This window comes from Moschus berezovskii, chromosome 17, assembly GCF_049115385.1.
Source record: "Moschus berezovskii isolate FMDL1 chromosome 17, NW_MosBer_1.0, whole genome shotgun sequence".
Classification (NCBI taxonomy): domain Eukaryota; kingdom Metazoa; phylum Chordata; class Mammalia; order Artiodactyla; family Moschidae; genus Moschus; species Moschus berezovskii.
In genome coordinates this window covers 5,450,249-5,471,675 of record NC_142476.1, presented here as the reverse complement: position 1 = coordinate 5,471,675, position 21,427 = coordinate 5,450,249, and the positions used below count along the sequence as shown (strand labels likewise).

At 52.2% G+C, this 21,427-nt stretch overlaps 1 protein-coding gene across 2 annotated transcripts in view; it reads right to left on the bottom strand.

The window, feature by feature from the left end:
• NFASC (neurofascin) overlaps positions 1 to 21,427 on the bottom strand; it is a 211,221-nt gene that overhangs the window by 47,330 nt on the left and 142,464 nt on the right. For both annotated transcript variants that reach the window (XM_055420055.2, XM_088845132.1), the window contains 9 exons: positions 20,132 to 20,149; positions 19,377 to 19,482; positions 17,295 to 17,491; positions 16,738 to 16,860; positions 14,602 to 14,772; positions 10,471 to 10,521; positions 4,042 to 4,153; positions 3,466 to 3,650; positions 1,859 to 1,990 (listed from right to left, as the gene is read on the bottom strand). In XM_055420055.2, coding sequence (XP_055276030.2) covers positions 1,859 to 1,990; positions 3,466 to 3,650; positions 4,042 to 4,153; positions 10,471 to 10,521; positions 14,602 to 14,772; positions 16,738 to 16,860; positions 17,295 to 17,491; positions 19,377 to 19,482; positions 20,132 to 20,149 — 1,095 coding nt within the window. The remainder of the gene's footprint in view (positions 1 to 1,858; positions 1,991 to 3,465; positions 3,651 to 4,041; positions 4,154 to 10,470; positions 10,522 to 14,601; positions 14,773 to 16,737; positions 16,861 to 17,294; positions 17,492 to 19,376; positions 19,483 to 20,131; positions 20,150 to 21,427) is intronic.

The following is a 21,427-nucleotide window of genomic DNA, read 5'->3' as shown; positions in this document are numbered from 1 at the left end:
TGAGGTGGCCAAAGTATTGCAGTTTCAGCTTTAGCAGCAGTCCTTCCAGTGAACACCCAGGATTGATCTCCTTTAGAATGGACTGGTTGGATCTCCTTGCAGTCCAAGGGATTCTCAAGAGTCTTCTCCAACACCACAGTTCAAAAGCATCAATTCTTCGGCGATCAGCTTTCTTCAGAGTCCAACTCTCACATCCATACATGACCACGGGAAAAACCATAGCCTTGACTAGACAGACGTTGGTTGGCAAAGTAATGTCTCTGCTTTTTAATATACTATCAAGGTTGGTCATAACTTTCCTTCCAAGGAGTAAGCGCCTTTTAATTTCATGGCTGCAATCAGCATCTGCAGTGATTTTGGAGCCCCAAAAAATAAAGTCTGACACTGTTTCCACTGTTTTTCCATCTATTTCCCATGAAGTGATGGGACCAGAGGCCATGATCTTTGTTTTCTGAATGTTGAGCTTCAAGCCAACATTTTCACTCTCCTCTTTCACTTTCATCAAGAGGCTTTTGAGTTCCTCTTCACTTTCTGCCATAAGGGTGGTATCATCTGCATATCTGAGGTTATTGATATTTCTCCCAGCAATCTTGATTCCAGCTTGTGCTTCTTCCAGCTCAGCGTTCCTCATGATGTACTCTGCATATAAGTTAAATAAGCAAGGTGACAATATACAGCCTTGACGTACTCCTTTTCCTATTTGGAACCAGTCTGTTGTTCCATGTCCAGTTCTGACTGTTGCTTCCTGACCTGCATACAGGTTTCTCAAGAGGCAGGTCAGGTGGTCTGGGATTCCCATCTCTTTCAGAATGTTCCACAGTTTATTGTGATCCACACAGTCAAGGGCTTTGGCATAGTCAGTGAAGCAGAAATAGATGTTTTTCTGGAACTCTCTTGCTTTCTCCATGATCCAGCGGATGTTGGCAATTTGATCTCTGGTGCCTCCGTCTTTTCTAAAACCTGCTTGAACATCTGGGAGTTCAGCCAGAGAGGGGCCCCACTAATCACAGCCAGACAGGAGCCCCACAAATCACAGCCAGAGATGAGCCCCACTCACCACAGCCAGACAGGAGTCTCCACTCACCACAGCCAGAGAGGGGCCCCAGTAATCACAGCCAGATAGGAGCCCCCGCTCACCACAGTCAGAGAGGAGCCCCACTAATCACAGCCAGACAGGAGCCCCCACTCAGCACAGCTAGAAGAAAGCCTGCGCAATGATGAAGACACAGTTCAGCCAAAAACAAAGTTTTTTAAAAAAGCAAATGCAACTAGAGAGAATTCAGAGGTGAAACTCTGACCGAGACGCCTGGCTGGACGGAGCCTGGAGGCGCGCAGCCCTGCGTCTGGGTGGGACTGAATCTTCCTGGACGCCAGTGTGCACTCAGTAACTGCCTGCGCAGCTCTGCTCTCAGAGGGGCTCCCCCTCATTTCTGACTGTACTTTCCACATTGTCACACAACCCTGCCTCTTATTATACCCTCAGCAGACGGAGTGGTTTGGTGGGGGGCAATGGTGATGAGCTACCAAGGTCTCCTCTACCTCCTGAGCCCCGTGACCCAGCACCCATAATCTCAGGGACACAGCTGAGGTCCCCAGCCCTTCAGCTGAGCTCTGCAGTTATTAGGGGCAGAAAGCAGACATTTATGAAAAAAACCCAGGGAGCAGAAATCCCCTAAACATGGGCACGGGCCTCCTGTTCTTTCTCACACAAAGGAGGCAGGTTTCCTCCCTCTCGAAGGGTCCAAAGGGATGGGCTGCCCCCTCACTTCTGATGGCACAGAGCTGGTCCACAGGGGTGGGGAGCTGGATGCTCCCAGGAGGGAGGGCAGAGACAGGCAGGACAGCGGTGCTTACTCACTTTGCAAAGGTTCCCCATTCACCATCCACTGGACCGTGGGCTTGGGGTTCCCGTTGGCTCGACACACCAGTCTCCCATCCTCGCCAGGAGCCAGGATGAGGTTCTTGGGCTCATCCAGCCAGTAGGGAGCAGCTGAAGACAAGGACAGGCACAGGCAGGGGTGTCAAATGGCACAAGCAGGCAGAGGAGACCAAGTGGGCTCCTTCTCGGAAGGCGGAGCCCCTGAGTGCCAGCCCCATCCCCCCCAACCTGCCCAGGGCTCGTCCTGATGGGACGACGGTCTAGACCTCTGGTAGACTTGGCACTATAGATGCTGACTGGTTTATTTCAAGTTCACAGAACAAGAGCTCTAAACCGGGGCCTCCTGAAGAGCTTTCAAAGGACACGGATGCCAGGGCCCACCTTCAACCTAGTAAGTCAGAATCCCCGGGGGAAGCCCAGGCAGCCAGGGATTTGAGAGCTACCCAGGCACTCCTGATGTGCACCAAGGGCTCAAGCCGGGGAGGGTAGTAGAGTAGCAGGGGCTGGCCCCTCTGGATTTCCATTGCTATTGCTGCAAGATCAGGCCACTTAGGAAAGGCGTGCTGCTCATTCTTTTACCGTTGAGCTTTGGTTAGTAGAAGCTCTTAGCTGGCCACTCCTTCCAACTGTTTGGAAATTTTGTGAATATGTGGATTTTTCTGAGAAGTCAGTCAGTTCAGTTGCTCATTTGTGTCCGACTCTCCACGACCCCATGAATCAGCACGCCAGGCCTCCCTGTCCATCACCAACTCCCGGAGTTCACTCAAACTCACATCCATCCAGTCGGTGATGCCATCCAGCCATCTCATCCTCTGTTGTCCCCGTCTCCTCCTGCCCCCAATCCCTCCCAGCATCAGAGTCTTTTCCAACTCTTCACACGAGGTGGCCAAAGTAATGGAGTTTCCAGAGGGTCCATCAGATCAGAGTTCAAAGATCTTGAAACCCCAATAAATGTTAAGCACCCCTATTCTGAGTGTGGTGCTGAAACCAAGGTCACAGGTCAATGAGCATGTGCTAAGAAAGTTCTGCTCTGTGGTATTCAACCTCATCACCCTGATCATCCATTCAGCCCCGCCATTCAGACTGAGAAGTGATTGGTGGACCTCCCAGCCCCATGGCTGGGACCCACAAGGACACATGCTCCATTGCTGACAACAGTTCAGGTGTTTTTAGGGGAGGGAAGTGATTTCTTAAAAAACAATTCAGGCCATGATCCCCCCCCATTTTTAAAAAGAACCACGTTCAAGTACACAGACAGCACAGGGTAAAACAACACGCCATCAACAGGAATGGGAAACGAAAGACAGGTCCTGGGTCATCAGACGGGCCACAGGAGAGCGCGCCTGCAGAGAGAGCCCAGGCGCCCAGCGGAGGAGGGCCATGGGGGGCCTCCACCCCGACACCCGGCTTCCTCCGGCCCTTGTGCGTGTGCACACACGTCGGGGCTGACGCCACTCCTGCAGGTCGCTACTGCCACTTGTCACGTGCTGGTGATTCCGCACTCACGCGACCACCCCCAGTGGGAGCGGTGGCCGCGGAGTTGAGGGCTGGCAAGACCGTCGTAATGAGAAATGCGCAGAACGTACCCTTCACTCTCACCGAGATCGTGTGCCGGATGCTGCCCATCTTGTTGGAGGCCAGGCAGAAATACTCCCCAGAGTCTTCCTCTGACACATTGGTGATGCGCAGGGCCTTGTTGAAGTTCTCAAACTTGGCCTTGTCGGATGGCAGGTCCCCACCTTTCTTGTACCATGCAATGTCTGGTGTTGGGCTAAGAGAGACCAAGCAGGAAACAGGGACTTACCACCAAATGTGGCTCTGCCACGCCTGTGTGGAGCCCAGGACACCCGGGCGTCCTTATGGTGCGCTTGAGCTCGGAAGGCGCGTGTGCTTCGAGGGCTGATCCCTCCTGTGCAGCGGGGATGCTCAGCCAACACAGAGGACTCAGCTAAGAACACAAGGGGTCTAACACACACTCTTCCCGTTATCTGAGAAAGGCGGCCGGAATGGGATGACTCTGATTGGCAGTGTCCTCATTAGGAGCTGTCTGCTTCTCTCTCCCACCCCACCCCCTGAAAAGTGTTGCAACAACAGAGCACGCACAAACCCCCAACCCTTCCTCCTGGGGGGCGGGCAGAAGTCGGGGTGCAAACCATACATACACCCCGGAGGCGATGCACTCCAGCAGGAGGTCCATGCCACGCAGCACCATCTGACTGCTCGCGGTGCCCTGGGGATACATGAAGCTGGGAGTTCTCTCTGCAACTCCTCGGGCTGAAACAGGATGGAACAAGCTCTGTGAGCTTACTGCCCAGAGGGCTGTCCCCGCTGGGCCAAGCTGTTGGACTAGAGAGAAAGGCCGTCATGCCCTCCTGATGATGCCCTTAGCCGCAGAGGCACCAGCCCCAGACCCCTGCCCCCTGCCGCACCGCTGAAACCACCCCAGGGGCTGGGGCGTCATTAAGAGAGGTGTGTTAGGAAGCGCGGGGCTCCTCGGCCCCACCGGCACATGTGTGTGAGCAGCTCTAAGCTCTGAAAGGCTCTGCCAAGAGGAGCCCAGCGTCCCCCCAGTTCAGTAAGCCTCTCTGGCCCTGGAAGGGGCAAGCGTTGCCTGAGCAGGGACAGTCCACTCCCTGCACATCCCGTGCTGGGATCCAGAGGCCAGCACAGTGGCCCCAGGGAGGCCGTCTCAGCTTGGGGCCACAGGACAGACAACCTGCTCTTTGGGACCCTGGAGACAAGGAGCTGGGATGAAGCCACAAAGACTCAGATGAACTGTCAGAGATGCAAGGAGCATTATTAATGGTTTAGCAAAGACAGAGGGAGAATTAATGAACAGGGATGACAGGGAATCACTGTGGGGCTAAAAACCATTCTGCGGCTTCACTAATGACTTTGGCACGGCTGGGAGGAGGGTGTTAATTGGATGTGAGAGACCGAGGGAAGGGTGAGAAGCAAGTGCAGCCAAGGTGGAAGAGCCGCTCCACCACTCAACCAGGCTGGAGCAGCCCTGGGGCCTGCAATCAGGGACACACACACAACTTTCCAAGGATAGGGGCTCACAGAGGCGACACATCAGGGTGGCTCTTCCGGTGTGGAGGGGGTCATGCAAGTCTGGGGACACCCCAGCGCAGTGGACCCCACCTTACCTGAGCCTCACCTCTCCCTTAGAGTTCCCTGCACGGTTCTAAGGAAATGAATGAGATGGGATGAGGAAGAACAAGGATTCTGTAACCAGGAACCCAAACAAGGGCAAACTGGAGGGGTCACCTTTGCTCAAAAGGTGTCTGACTGTCAACAAGAAGAGTTAAAAATAAAAATACAAGCTGGGCCTACCCACAGGTTTAATGGGTCTCTGACTCAGCTGGAGGGGAGGCGGGGCTGCCAGGGGCTGGGAGCCCTCAGACATGCCTGGAGTGAGAGCCAGCATGCTTCCGGGTACTGTTACTGGGTGCCTGGAGTGAGAGCCCGCATGCTTCCGGGGGGGGGGCAGGTACTGTTACTGGGTGCCTGGAGTGAGAGCAGGGCATGCTTTCAGGTGGGGCAGGTACTGTTACTGGGTGCCTGGAGCGAGAGCCAGCATGCTTCTGGGGGGGGAGGTACTGTTACTGGGTGCCTGGAGTGAGAGCCAGCATGCTTCCAGGCGGGACAGGTACTGTTACTGGGTGCCTGAAGTGAGAGCCAGCATGCTTCCAGGCGGGGCAGGTACTGTTACTGGGTGCCTGGAGTGAGAGCCGGCATGCTTCCAGGTGGGGCAGGTACTGTTACTGGGTGCCTGGAGTGAGAGCGGGCATGCTTCCAGGCGGGGCAGGTACAGTTACTGGGTGCTGGTGGAATGAGGACAGGGTGGTGGGGATCCTGACTCAGTGCCCCTGCTGGGCTCAAGGGCTAGCTGGGGTCTGGCTGGCGCAGCGGGGCTCCTGTCCTACGGGCACCCAGCTTCTCTCTATCAGCCATCAGGGGAGGGTATGTCATAGAACTGGCAGGTATTTTATCCTTTTATCAAGGGGAAGGAGTGATGAAACATACGTGGAGGTAATTTGTCTGCTGGCACAATACATGGTATGTAGCAAGTGTTCGGTAAATGTTTGTGGAATGAATAAATTCAAGAGGAGCAAAGAAGAAAAAGAAGGCAACAGTTTACCCCGTGCCACCTCTGTGTGTAGATGTCCTCATCTGTCCCACCAGCACACACATACAACAGCAGCTACTGAAGGGGTTAATCCATTATGTGGTTAATTGGTTACCATCTGTAACTCTAATCGCATCCAGCTCTCAGTACCAAAGAAGCCTGATGCCAAGCAGCAGCTTCCTCCCACCCATCAACCTGGAGTGGCCCAAACGGTCAGACACACAAGGTCAGGGGCGCCGGGAGGAGGAGATCTGAAGGCAGGAGGCTCTGGTGCCAGTTTGGTGCATCTGTTGAGGGCTGGGAACCGGGGGGTTACATGGAAGTTCAGTCAGCACATTCCTTCCACGTGGGACCCAAACCTGCGGAAACCACTGTGTGTCCCTGTGGACATTTAATTCACACCTTAGCATGCAGCCCTGTGAGCACACATGACCAGCAAAGCATTAAGTACGGGAAAGGGCGAGGTGAGCACAGAGGTCCCCTGTGGTGCCTGGACACACTGCAGCTGGGCCTATAAAAAGGCTGCAGCATCCCTCACTTACAGGAAGCGGGCTAGCAGCCAGAGTCGTCCCAGAGGAGAAGCCACTGGGAACCAGGCCGAAGCTCACAAATACAGGGAACAGTATCTTAAAGGCAGAGGTCACAGTCAGGGCTGCCACTTGGATGCACACTGGGGGCCAAGCACTGGGCTCGGCTCCGCCTCTACCACCAACGCCACGCTCAAAAATCACAGAAAAACCTGGGGTGTGCCTCTCATTTTCCAGAGACGCAACAGAGGCTCAGCAGAGTCAGCAGACTTGGCAAAGTCACAAGCCAGTTATGTTTGGATTCTGGACCATTGGTGCCAAAGCTTGAGTTGCAGCATCTATTCTATATTGCCCCTCTCTTTAAAGATTGATACCCTACTTGTTCCTATTACTGACAGTCAGTTTTGGGAAGATCGTTTTTACTCAAACCAAAGAATACCAAAATTCAAGGGCAAAAGAGATAAAGGAAACAATATTTTTGTTTTAATGAGCTTCTCTGGTGAAACTATTTCACGATGTTTTCCTCAAATATTTTTGAGGAAATATTTTTTGCCATCTCAGCTGGGAATCCTCTCCTCAATGGCTATTCAATAAAATTGGGGAGATCCTTCTCTCCCAAACTGGAAAAACAGAAGCTGGGCTGGAAATTAAGAGGCTCCAAAGACAACGCAACTGGATTGTTAAGGCCATGGAAAGCTTAAAGAGCAGTCAGGGTATCACATGGGATCATTAAGGGATGAAAAGGCTGGACTCAAAGGGGCAGTTATAAAGAAACATCATCTTACATGAAAGGGATTTACAGGAAATTTTATGACGGATAATCCAGCTGGTACCTTTGGGAGCCAGTGCTCCCAAGAAAGGGTAGCTCATTTCTTTCCTGGGAGACATAGACCCAGGAAGAGTGCTAGAGACAAAGGTGATTACTCTCTGAGCTGTGTGTGTTAGAAGATGACAGGGTGTTTCACAGGATCCATCTCAGGGGTGGGGATCCAGCCTCTCCAGCGTGATGATGCTTCTCTTATTCTCATAAATCATCAAGGCTGGAGTCAGACCTGATATCTGAACAAACTCAGAATCCAGCTGCTAATGCTCACATCTCTGAAGACTCACAGCTTCCCACATGGGCTCATCTGACCTCGAGGTCATGGGCAGTCCATCCTCTGCTGCTCTTGCTGTGGTGCAAGAGTGGGCTCATGGGTTTCCAGGGAATCTAGTCAGCTGGGGCACATCAGGAGATGCCTCTGCCTTAACCACCTTGGCTTTAACAGAGACAATGAAACTGCCTCAGTACAAACTTGCCTCCTGCAAGAGGACACGGCAAGACTAACGGAAACCTGAGTTGCCTGCCTCTGTCAAGTTTAGCAGAAGAGTTTTCAATGAATCAGATGTGTCTGAAAACCTTTGCCACACACAGCTTTTAGGGGTGGCTGGATCCTACCTTCGCTGCTGCCAGTTCTTGGAACTGAGAACTCACAGGGCTGGATTCCTGGCATCTTACCACCTCTCTGGCTCTAGAAACGGCTGACCAAGCAATCCCAGAAGAGGAGCAAAACTCTTTGTCTAGTCTCTTCCATAAATCTACCCCCAGCCCCTCATGCAGCAGCTGGAGCTCTGTTCTTACTCTGCTCTCAGCACAGCTGAGAATCGGAAAAGCTTTCGTTTTTCTAGTCTGCCCGACAATTTCTCCCTCCATAGTACTTTCTTCCTGTGATTGTGCCTGTCTCTCTCCCCTAAGCTTCTCTTCGATTCCTCCACATCCCTCTTAATTTCAGAAGCAAAGAACAACCGTGCTTGATCCAGTCAACACTAAACCATCCTCTTTAATACCAACAATGGTAGCATTTACTAGTCATGAATGTTTTTCACATCTCACTAGGGACATATGCACATGATCCCATTTAATCTTCACAACAATCTTTGGGAGCAGGTAATATACCCATTCTGCAGATAAGGAGACTAAAGTTCCAACAGACTAAATGACTTGCCCAAGGTCACTTGATGACATGTCTTGGAGCCTGAGTTTAATTCCAGGCACACTGCCTCAGAGGGCACGCTCTGCCTGTCTCCTTGCCTGGATGAATTCTAAGTGGCAAGTTACCATCTCAGACCAGCTTCCCCCTGCTACTCAGCATGTCAGGGGACACCTGGCATACATTCACAGCATACCAAACCACTCTAGGAAAAGTGTGATTATGGGCTGGCCCTGTTGTTACAAGAGGGGCATATTTCAAAGCTAAGCCCAGAGGGGCACGGGGCATTATTCATCACACTGTGCCCCTCTGTCCAGGACAGGGAAGTATCTTCTCTCCTTCCTTTTCACCGTCTGTTTTCTTCTAGAAGCATCTGAGCTAGTTGTCCTTGGTTCAGCACACGCCTCACTTTGACTTTATACCCCTTCTAGCCCGGGTCATACTTGGTCAGCCCCATCTACCTCGGATTGAGGCGATGAGGCTAATCTTCCTGTGAGCTCCCGTGAGCTTTGTTTAGTTTCCCAGCCTTGGATGATTCTTATAACTCCTGCTTACTCATAATACTATTCACCACCGGTCACACACTAGTTCATTAAATGGCTAGAATCACTCAAACTTATCATTGATAGAACAACTCTACACGTCTGCCTCGATGGTTTATCTTACATAAAGCAAGGAGCTTGGACCAGATGGCCTCTACGAGACTTACTGGCTTCCACAGACTCCAACCTAAAGACTACTTCCATGACAGATTATCCAGAATCTAATTTAGAAAAAGGCACATTTCACACCAGTGCTCTGAGGCTCTTGACATAATGGTGGTTGGCCCCATTATTTTGAAGGCAATGCCCAGAATCCAACAAAGGTCCCCTGCATTCTCGGGCAGTAAATCTCTTTGGCAGGATCTCAGCGTGGCTCTGGCTGCTCGCTGCCAAGTTAAAGCCTTTGCCTGTCTCCCTGGCTCCCACGCCCCCTCCCTTCCCCCACTCCAGACACCAATCATTGTGTATATTAGCACATCACCACACAGACACTTCCTATCTTTCTGAGCCCACAGTGACCCCCCTGGGGACCTGCAGCCTTAGCTCTGAGTCATAACTGATGCTGGAAGCAGCTGCGTCTCCAGAGCCAGCAAATGACGATTCCTCTGGCTGCTCAAGGAAAACGAGACATCCTTCAGCCATGCCTGGGGGGTAGCTCAGGTGTGGAAATAGCCAATTACTCTACTAATCAGCTTGAGCAACCAGTTGTGTGATGAGTTAGAAATATGCCTCATGGAAATTGTTCCATGACTTGCAAATATGTGGTGGAGGGGGTGGGATTGGATCTGAGTGCACTTCCAGAGCAGGGAAGAGAATCAGGTGATAGACTGCAATGGATGGTCCAACTTCATTTATACTTACCTTGAAAGAAAACTCAGAGCAGGACTCTTCTTCCTATTTCCCAGGTGAATTTTAAAGAGAGATAGGACCTGTGAAATGTATCCCCAGTGACTAAGGCTAGAGCACGATGCAGGAAATTCACATCCAGACTCTTAAACCTGGCTAAACAAACACTACAAAGTTTTCTGTGCTCCTTAAGCCACTGATAGAAACGAGACTTCCTGTCTCCTCCTGACTGTGGGAACTCCTTTATTTTCAGATATTCTCTGTCCACCCACCACTGATTCCTAAGTTTCTACTGAACCTCTGAGAAGCTGTTTTGAAGTCCTACCCTGGTTTGACCAGGTAGGTCAAACTTGTCCAGAATTCACTACTGGAGTCTGGGATCTCTGAGGAGACCACACCATCACATAAGCACCTCCACCTTCCTCCCAGTTCTGGAGGAGTCACCTTGGTACTCTGACCTGGCCAACTGTAAGACTTGGCACCCGGCACGAGTTAATGACATGGTATCAGTCGAGTTAGGCAAACTGGGGTTAGGACAGGCAAGGTTATTCCCAAGGTTACCACGGCGACTCACCACTGTACATGTCAGGGTGGTTTCTTAAGGACGAGTCATTATAGGGGTGGTCTGCAATAAACAAAAGAGGGTGAGCAAACAGGGACCACGGAGAGGTCAAGGAGGCATAAACGGGAGAGAACAACAGAAATGCAAAGCCACAAAACAACCAGGGAGCACCAGTGGTCGTTTGCAAAGGAAACACACAGCGTATTGGAAAGGAAATATGCTTGGTGAAGAACAAGCAACACAAAACAGCTCCCCAAAGGGAAGAAAAGGTTAAATCCTGCAAAAGAAGGCAATAATAAGTTTCTTTTTTAATAAAGAAATTAGGCATGACCTTTAATTGCTTGGTCGTACTATAATTTCAAACAAATGAGATATGAATTAGTGGTATCCTGTAGCAATTTGAACAACTCTTTTCCACCAAAATCGTCTGTTCCCAGGACTCTGGGTCAGGCCAGCTTCTGGGGTCGCTAAAGAGAAAGGAGTGTTAGTGAGCCCTGGGGCAAGAGCAAAGCCCCACCTGAGCAGAAACCAACTTGCAAGGAGTGGGAGGTAAATGAGGGGAGAAGATAGAGACAGATCATCAACGGAATGGGACAAGAGGGCCCTTGGTGGTGCCCAGCAATCGTGTGCTGCCCAGCAACAAGAACCCCCCAGCCTGCCCAGATGGTCTCCAAACTGAGTCTTTGGCAGAAACGCCTCCTTCTGAGGAGATGAGGAGTGGTTCAGGGAGAGGGGGACAGCTAGGCTGAGCTTCAGACTTTAGGCTCAGGAAGGGAGCCTGGGACAGGAGAGAGTGTGTGAGCTGTGAGTTCTACACTTAGAACAGGGAAAGGCCTGCTAACAAGATAGAGGTTCAAAGCTCTCTAGACTAGCTTAGGACAAAACCATTCCTTGTGGAACAAGACCAGTGGGCTCTGATGTTAGGCAATGAAAACCTTTGGGCATTTAGTCCTCAGTGAAAAAGACATTTTGGAGTGGGGCATCTAATCATGCCAACATCCTTAAGGAGCTTTTCATTCTCCTACCAGTGTCCCCTTCCAGCTACTGGTTCACGTTTTGACAGCACCAACAGAGGGTAGGGATAGTAGAGCCGACTGGAAGCCAAGCAGACGCCCCGAGAAGCCTGGACCCAGCCCAGCAGCCTGAGGGAGGAAAGGCTGCCAGAGCATTTGCATCTTGGAAGACGGATCAAATCCTGTTATAACTCAAGGCTGGTAGGAGCACCGGCATTGCTCTGCATCCCAGAGTTGCTTAATGTCCACTAGAAGGAGTTTCATTATTCAGAACCATCCTTTAAAAAGGGGTGTGTTGGTTGTAAAAGACCTCACCTGTGTGTGCGAAGGTGGCTTGGGTTTATCTGGAGGTAAAGGTGGAACCTGACCCTCACTGGCATGAAGAGACAGGGCAGCATGGGGCGGGAGGAGCGGCGGCTGGGCCTCGGAGAGAGGGGAGCCCCACGTTCCTGTGCCACCAGCTGTGAGAGAAGGGCCCACGCTCAGAACTGACCTCACACTTTGTGGACTCTGAAGCACATCTAAGAAACTCAGGGAGACTTCCTGATGCCTCGAAGAAGGTCACTTAGACAACAGATGTCAGAGGAAGCAGGGTTAGTTCTCCGGCCTGACTCAAGCATAGCCCTGCTCCTTCCCCACGGCTGCCTCCTGTCCCCGGGAGGCACCCGGTACCAAAGTGGGACAGGCATCTCTTTGTTATTCCCACTTCACTGTCTTTGACTACCCCCCAAGGCAAGATTTTAAAATAATTTTATATTGCCCAGTGTTCTGTATCAGATCCTTTCTCTCCTTCCTTTAAAGCAGGTAATAAAAAATTGGCTGTGATGAGATTTATTTCTTCCTCAGTGGGCAGACTGTGAAAGAAACCCCTGGTGAGAACAGTCTTTGAAGCTGTCCCAACTTGTCTGATTTGTCTCCCACTCCCAGACCTGGTTCTGAAGGTACAAGAAAACGCTTGTGTCCTTTCCAGGCAGGAAAGCAGAGAGAGCACAGCTGAGTTATTTTAAGCAACTGAGCCCAGTTCTGAACTGGCACGGATGCCCAGAACTTGCTCCCAGCCAAAGCTGCCCCTGGGAGAACTCCAGGAAGTTGACAGGGTTCTATCCCCAACGCCCAGCGCATTTCTCAGCAACTAGAGGTGAGAGTTTTGGTGGAGAAGGGGACCCAGAAATGCAGCAGAAACAACTATCCCTTACCTAGCTCTGGTCGAGAAAAGGATGTTTCTGGAAGGTCCAACTCCTAAAGGTTGCTGAAATCTTCAAGCGCTTAATTCTACACAGGAAGGCTCTTCACCACCTCTGTCTCCCTGCCTCTACCCCACATACCAGTGAGAACCTCTGACCGGGACTGCAGTGGCCACCTGACTCTGCAGTCCCCGCACAGCAGGCAGGCTCCGAGCCTGGGTTGGGAGAGAGGGACCCCGGTGAGGAAATGAAGGAGGTCGAGGGAGGTGCTGCCTTGACATCCTGCCCCTCCACCACTGCCCGAGGCTGCCTGCCTTGTCCTGGCTCCAGAGGCCCCTGGGCAGACCAGACTGTCCTCCTCAGCTCAGCCAGCTGGCAGGCAGTCCCTTCTTCACCGAGGCGACACCTCAGACAACCCAACTTTCTTCTCAGGGGTCCTCTCTGGGCCTGGATCCAGAATAAAAAAAACACCAGGGAAGAGGCAGCAAGTGAACTGAAGCTGGGGAATCCTGCTGGGAACAAGCGAGGCTCGTCCCTGGTTGCTGGCCGTCCTGTTGGCTATCAGAGTACGGGTAGCTCTAAGCAGGGTGTGGGGAGCCACAGAGGTCAGAGTGGGAGATGAGGGGAGGAGGAAATGGGGTTGAGAGAGAGACGAGCAGGAAAAAGAAGAAAGGGGAGGAGAAACAGAGAAGGAGGGAAAAAGGGAAGAATGTGAAGAGAAAGAAAAAGAGAAAAACCCACAACAGAAGGCGCACAGGAGGGAAGTGCTTTGGGGGCCCATCTCCACCCGTGGGACGGCTGGAAGGTGAGCCAGGCTGACCCCACAGCACCACGGTTCCCATCAAGCAGGGGCCAGTGAGGCGAGAAGGGCCCACGTGTCCTGAGAGAGGGGCGAGCTCACCCCTGCCTTTCCTCTGCCTCCTGCGTCCACCCAGGAGGCAGCACTAATCACCCACGGGTCCGCTCTGGGAAGCCAGGGCTCAGCCCGTTTCCTTTAACCTGTGGAAACGGCCAGCCTCACATGGGGCCCTCTGCCTCCACAACTGCCTCTGTCCACGGTACTGAAAGCAACATTCGCAATTGCCTGAGACAGACGAACATCTTTGGGGGTTTTTATACCGAAGGTCAGTGACAAAACCACAGTATAAGCCAACACAGCCACTTCCAGTGTCCTGAGCAGGCTGAGGGCTTTGTAGTCAAAGCTCCAGGCTGGCTGGTCCCTGGCAAAAAGTGACTCTCTAGACTGAGAGCTTCTCTCTCTCCTGGTGAAGGGTCATCAATGCTAAAATGGGTCAGGAAATGCTGATTGATTCTGGTACCAGCCAAACAATCAGGGAACAAAAATGAAAACAAATAAAACTAAAAGATAAACCTGCAACTTGCAAACACAGCGATTCCATATGGTCCATCATATACCTATTAATATTACAGAATCAAACACAATTCATTTTGCTGTATCACTAATTTAGATATTCCATGCTATTGCTTTATTTTAGAAATAAAAATAACCAAACAATGACAAGAAATAATCAAGCTGACTGCATGAGAGACATGCTGAATGACCACTTACAGCAGTGCTTCTCAAGGTCTGGTGTGTCCCCAGGACACCTGGAGAACTAACGCAGACCAGAGAGGCCCAGGACTCTCGGGCAGGCGAGGGACTGGGTGGAGGTGAGGGTGCCAGGCTTGCCAGGTGATTCTGACTCCACCAAAGTTTGAGAAGCACTGATTTGGAGCAGGACTGAATTTAACTCAAGGCTCCAGAATCAAGAGATATGGCTAAAGAGCAGTTAGAGTCACTTAGGCACAGTGAGCTGGAAGCATTTCTAGGTCAGCTGTGTGGACAAGGCACTTCCCAGATCCAGGTGCCCAGGGCTGTTTGGGCTCAGTGGGCTGCTGGTCCCAGCCCCTGGCCCCCAGCCCCGGGCAGGGGCCCACACACTTACTGGTCAGGACTTTGAGGTTGAATGGGTTCTTCTGCTGGATGGTGTGAGTGAAGTGGAAGCGGGCATTGCAGCTGTAGTCTGTCTGCATGTCCTGCAGCATCACATTAGAGAAATACAGGTCTCCATTATGGCCCTGGGAGACACGTTTGTCTTGGGTGATGGGCTCCATAGCTATAAGGAAGCAGGGGTACAGCGGGAGGTTAGCAGTAATGATAACAGTAATAAAAACCATCATAGTTCTGGTGACTGAACACCTACGGAGGGCCAGCTCGGGGCTAGGAGCTCCACAGTATTTGATTGAATACTGTCAACCCTGAGGCAAGGATTATTCCCATTTTAGAGATAAGAAAGCAGAGGATTTAACAAGATCCGGGTTGCAAAAGCAGTGAAGGGGAGTGGGATTTCAATTCAGACCCGTCTGCCCACTATGTTCATGCTCTGTGACCACACCTTTCTATTTCCTATTCATGCCACTAAAGATCTGACTGGCTCCGAGGCCAGAGGGAGGAAACACAATCCTTCAGATGTTCCCCAAACCAGGAGGCACGTTCACCTGTTTTGTTTTTTAAACCTCCACTCATCCCCAAGAAAGAAAAAAGCACCACCAGCTGTAAGATATACACCAATCAACGATGCATATCATCAACTTTAGGACACTTTCCAATTTTAGACATATTAAAATATGAAAATGTGTGATTTTTTTTAGGATTAATAACATCATAGGAGTGGCTGAGAATTCTGACCACACTGTCCACATTTTTTTTACAAGCACTGTATCTGTAAACACAAATGATGGGGTTTCTAGGCTGTGAGGTTTGTAAAACTATAAGGCTGACAACTTACAGGTATCTCCTCTTTATCCCTGATGATTGCTTCTCAAGTCACCATTTCTTTTTCTTTCTCTTGAAAAGTAGTTCTATTTAATTAATTAATTTTACCATGTTGTGACAGAAGGGGATAAGCTGAGAGAAGGAGGACCCAGTCCATCCTGGGCTTTGAGCTGAGGCCTGAAGGTCCCGTGACATTTACCAGGCAGAAGAGGAAGGAGCTAAGAGGTTTCTAAGCAGCAGGAACAGTGTGTGCTAAAGGTAAGAACCCAGAGCCTGAACCGGGGAGTGAGGGTGGGGAGGGCATATGAACGAAAGGATCATTTTTAGAGAGACCAGGGAGGCCAGGTATGGATGATTATTGTAACCCAAGGAAAAGCTGATGGTGGCTCACGCTAGGGAGGCGGTGGAGAGGATGGAAGAGCAGGGTCATGAGATATGCTCAGGAAGCAGCGTGAACACACCCCGGTGTGGTGTGAGGTGGAGAGGGGCTCACAGACCAACCCTGCAGCCCGTGGCCAGCTGCCTTCCCCACACATCCACACTGTGAGAAGGCAAGGGGGGCAGGCACTGAGCACAGAGCCATCCATTCAGGACGGGGGGCGGGGGGGAAGCCAGGGAGACGCTCAGGGAGATGGCAGTCTTCATGATGCCCCTCCCTTTATTCCGATGGGGAACACAGGAAGAAACTCTGTCCAAAACTGAGTCAGGGCGAGCTCTGAATGAGCTACTCTGTCCTCCCTGCTCCAAACACCCTGCCTCCCCACCACTCCTTTATCTAAAGTTTCATTCCCAAACCCCTCTTCTGTCCTACGAGAAGGCTGAACCAGAGCAGATCCAGATGAACCAGAGATTGAAAGAGGCTTGGTTTCAACCTGCCTTCAACTGGCCGACTGAAAGCCAGTTTGTCCTCTGACCCATTTCTTTTTCTCTTGCTTTTATTCATCATCACAAACGTTACTGAACACTTACTGTATGTCTGGCCCTGTTACAAGCACTTTGCGTATATTGTCATTGAATCCGCACAATAATTCTATTAGAGAAATACATTTATCAGCCCTAGTTTTTTAAAAGAGGAAACTGCGGCCCAGAACTGTTAAACAAGTTGCTTGAGATCACACAGCTAGTAGCAGCCAGGCTCGACAGTGAGCCCCAGCACCCTCTCTCTGCAAAGCCTGTGTTCTCAGCCACATGGCCACCTTACATCTGTCCTCACAAGTCAAGGTCGTCTAGCCTTAGGAAGACCCCTCCCTATTTAACACTCCCTAAGATTAAAAGAGAAATGAAACCCCAGGCCCTCGAGACTTACAGCTGCTCATCCAGAAGACGACTGGGGACGGAAGCCCAGGTGGGGGGTTGCACTGGAGCGTCAGGGGGGCGCCCTCTTGAACCACGACGGGGTCGAGGTTTTCCTTGGGCCACAGCGGGGATTCTGGGGAGAGACAAAGGCGGATTCGATGAGGGCGACGGCCGGGCTGGGGCAAGGAACTGGGTTAGAAGGCGCAGCAAGGAGGGCAAAGAGAAGAGGAAATGGGAGAACAAAGAAGGCCCGAGAGAGGGACAGGGTCCGTGTGTCTGAGCAAGGGGTGGCCTGGAGAGGCAGGAGAGGACCTCCGTCAGACGTCTTCCAAGGCTCTTCTCCCTCCCTGCCCCGTGCCCCGAGTGGTCAGTGAAGCTGTTCCACGGGGGTTTGGAAACTTCCTTTCCAAGGAACCTTTTTGAGTTGGGGGAGGCACACCCCTGCTCAGAGGCCGGGCACGCAGATGCCCCAGGCCAAGGGCGGGCGGCCCTTCTGGAATGACCCTCCTCGCCCTGCCCTCCACCGACCCAGCAGCGGGGCATCCTGGGCCTGGCCCACGCACTCACTGGACACCTGCAGGCGAATCCGGTTGGACAGGGCCGTGCCGAATTTGTTGCGGGCAAAGCACTGGTATTCCCCCTCGTACTCCTCGGGCCGCCCGCCACTGCGGAAGTCGATCACCAGCGTCCCGGACCGCCTCCTCATTGACACCCGGGGGTCCTTGGCGATGTTGAAGAACTTGCTGTTGCGCGTCCAGTGGAAGCTGTGGACGATGCGGGGTGGGGGGTTAGGGTCAGGGACAGCCAAGAGTAGCAGGTGGGCTCCGGGGTCCCAGCTCTAGGCCAGAACCTCAGGGCCCTAGAGTGGGACTCGGGCCGTAACCATTCCTCCGGGCCAGTGGGTCCCAGCCCTGGCTGAGCAGCAGGACCTGCGCAGACACCTGATAAAATGCTGGGTCCTGGGTCCCACCCAGGGAAGTCTCTGAGGAGGCCCCTGACAGTAGCCATGCCACCCAACCGAGGCTGGGAGTCATGGGTGCAAGCGAGAGATGCCAAGTGGCCGTGGGGGACTGTGCTCTTTGAAAGCGTGGGCAGCAATTCTGATTTTTTAAAATCCAGAGTGAGCAGCTTCTCCCACCCATAAGCATTCTCAACCTCCAACTAGGAAACCAAACCCAAACTCCTATTCCACCGTCCCCTACACATCAGGGAGCCGGCCGTGCTCCGCTTATGTCATTATTTGATAACCCACTCTAAATCAAAGTGAGATGGCCCTAGGTTATCTGCGCTGCTCAGTGGATGTAGATTATAAAATGGCGGCTGTACATTCCAACCCCAGAGTAGCAGTTTTAAAATACAAAGTAGCCTTCATGAAACTGAGCCCTAGCATGAAGAGACTAGAACATCCTCTGTTTCTCTGGGGGGCAGGCATGTGTCTGCCTAGGACATAGCCTAAAAGAAGCAGGGACAACAGCAGCTTCTCGGGATCTCAGTCACTGCCCCGCAAAGGACTGTGGGAGAAAGACCAACCCTGAGAAGCGAGGTCAAGATACCCTGTTGGAGACTCCTGCTTCTTCATGGGCAAGAGAGGCCCTGCCTGCTTCTGGGCTCGCTGCTCTGGCCCAGGTGTCTTGGGCACAGCCGTGGAGGGAGGCAGAAGCAGGGTGCCAACCCCTGAGGCCCTGCCCACCTCATGTCTCCTGCTGACAGACACACACTACACGAGGGCCTATCACGTCTGGGTAAAGTCCGCCATGAGGCTGCTGGAGCTCCAGCCTGTGGATGCTGCTTTGAAGAGGGTGGGCGTTCCCATCCCCAGTGCTTATCACTTGGTCTGGGGTGTCAGAGGCCTGGGGTCGGGTAGCTGACATCCCTGTGCCTCCATTTCACTTCCTCTCCACAAGGACATGGGTCCTTCTTGAAGGGCAGTGAGGTGGGTGAACAGTGTGAGGAATGGCATTTAGCATAGCCTGCCAGAGCAGGCTTGCAATTCACGTCTGCTGATATCTCATATGATCTTGTGTGTGTGTGTGAGTTGCTCAATAGTGCCAACTCTTTGTGACCCCGTGGGCAGTAAGTAGCTTACCAGGCTCCTCTGTCCATGAAGTTCTCCAGGCAAGAATACTGAGTGGGTTGCCATTTCCTTCTCCAGGGGAATCTTCCTGACCCAGGGATCGAACCCAGGTCTCCTGCATTGCAGGCAGATGCTATACCATCTGAGCTACTAGGGAAGCCCACCATATGATCTTGATATGCACATAAATAAGCAGACATGAACTCAGAAAGGAAGACTAAATTTAGCGCAAAGAGGAACTTCCTGTAAGCTAAGCATTGGGTGGATGCTGGAAACATAAGCAGTGGGAAGAATGTTATATTCAAAGTCAGAAAACTTCATATTTAGTCCTGGCTTTCTGGTGTGAACTGAAGCCAGTTAAGTTTTCTGACCCCCAGATTCCTCATCAACTACATTTCCTAGTTATCCAAACTATACCTTCTACCTAGTAGGTGCCTAGTGGACATTTTCTGAATGGACTTCTCAGCTGCTTCAACTACCATCAGGCTCAGGGGGAAGGGGACGGCTTCAATGCTCTTTTTGCAGGTAGGTCCTGTTCCCGCCACCCAGCTTCGATTTACCTGCTGTGCACTCACCTGGGGGCAGGGTTCCCCTTGGCTTCGCACTCAATCAAGATGTTGTCACGGGGATCCACAATGTGGTCTTTCACTGACTGCTTGGTGATGGTTGGGGGCTGGGACACTGCAAGAGCACACACAGTGGGCAGTCAGGGGACCTGCTCTTGGGGAACGGCTGAAATTAAGAGCTTCAGGAGCCACCCAGACAAGCAGGCCAGCAGTGGTGAGCAGTGCCCCGTTCTAGAGACCCAGCTGCTTAAACAGGGCTGCAAGGAAGGGCGTGGTGGGTCAAGGACTAAGTACAGGAAGAACCCCTTTACGCTCTCATCTTTGTGAGAGACTGAAGGCCAGGCTGCTGGTTCACTCGTTCCTATGTTCTAATGCTTAGTACAATGTCTAGCATACAACAGTTCTCGATAAATGTTCATTGAATGAGTAAAGGCACCAAAAGCAGCTCGATTTCCAGAACCTGGTTGCCATAATGGTTCTGAGCCCTGTAGGATCAATAGTTGGCAAACTGTGGTGAGGCTAGGGCTGAAAGCCGCTCTAGTCCCCAGAGGCCTTCCCAGGGGCTTGTCTGCAGCCAAAGAGCCAGCGTCAGCTCCCAGCCCCAAGCTCTGAAGCCCTCCACGGCACTGCCATGCCAGCCACTGGGGGCAGCGGCCCTTCCAGAAGCCGCTAACACCCCACTGTCCTCCTGGCCTTCTCCCGTCCCTTCTCACTGCCCGCCACCTCCCAGAGGCACAGTGCAGACAGGCACCCAGGGGACTTACGCTCATTCTGAATGCTTGCTGTTAGTTCCGATGGGTTAGCATTGTGAGGGGAGAGAAGAAGACAATGGTTACCAGTTACCGGCATGACTGTCACCCAGGCGGCCTCAGGCCCTGGCCTGCAGGGGGAGGGGAGGCCAGCGTGGCTCTCTCCTCCCAGCCTCGGAGCTCTGTGGGATAGCCACGCAGGGGTGGGGACAGACCCAGCGACGCCTCCCCCAGGGGACCAGACCGCACAGCTGAGCAAATGACCAGCTTCCGACCAAATGATTTCCAGGGAAATCTGCAAGTCAGAACTGGCAATGCTGCTCAAAAGAGGCTGGGGTCTGAGGATGCCACTCGTTATCTCCAGATGCCCCCGAGGAAAGCAGGCTCCTTAGCCAAGGGTGTGAGGGTGAGGCTGGAGGGCCGTGCAAGGGATGGAGCTGAACCACTGCTGCAGGGCGAAGCCCAAGGGCCGGTCAGATCCACAACCTCATTGCTCCCTCCGCACCTTCTCCTTCATACCTGAAAGCATCTTCCCACCGTCTCCTCCTCTGCCATCGAGGAGGGAAACTCGAGGGAAGGATGAATTGTTGTCATTTGCTCATGGCACAAGTACACTGTTCTATGGAAACCCTGCTTCTGAACAACTCTGGAGATGAAGCAGGACCCACCACTGCTTTCTGTGCTTTTTACAAGGAGGGCAAAGGGGCAGGTGGCACGGATTTCCCCGGCTTCACCGGACACGTGCCTGTGCTCACACACAGGCTTGTCTGGGGTGTGGGACTTTCACACCTTAATCAGCATGAGAGTCACCTGGGGGCGGGGGTTGTCTGGTAAACACGCAGGCTCTGACTCAGTAGGTCTGGGTGGGTCTGAGTGCCTGCGTTTCTGACAAGCAGCCAGGATGCTGGTGCCTGTGGTTTGCAGACCAACTGTGAACAGCAAGGTTTTAGAGGGTTTATTCTTCGTGGGGAGAAGGGTTTGGTGAAAATTTCTCTGCAGAGAATAGAACACGTGTTGCTGTAACTTTTAAGATGTCTTTTCCTCACAGTTACATCACTATATACATTACACGATTACATTACTGTCAATTCAGTTCAGTTCAGTCGTTTAGTCGTGTCCGACTCTTTGCGACCCCATGAATCACAGCACGCCAGGCCTCCCTGTCCATCACCAACTCCCAGAGTTCACTCAACTCATGTCCATCGAGCCGGTGATGCCATCCAGCCATCTCATCCTCTGTCGTCCCCGTCTCCTCCTGCCCCCAATCCCTCCCAGCAGCAGAGTCTTTTCCAGTGAGCCAACTCTTTGCAT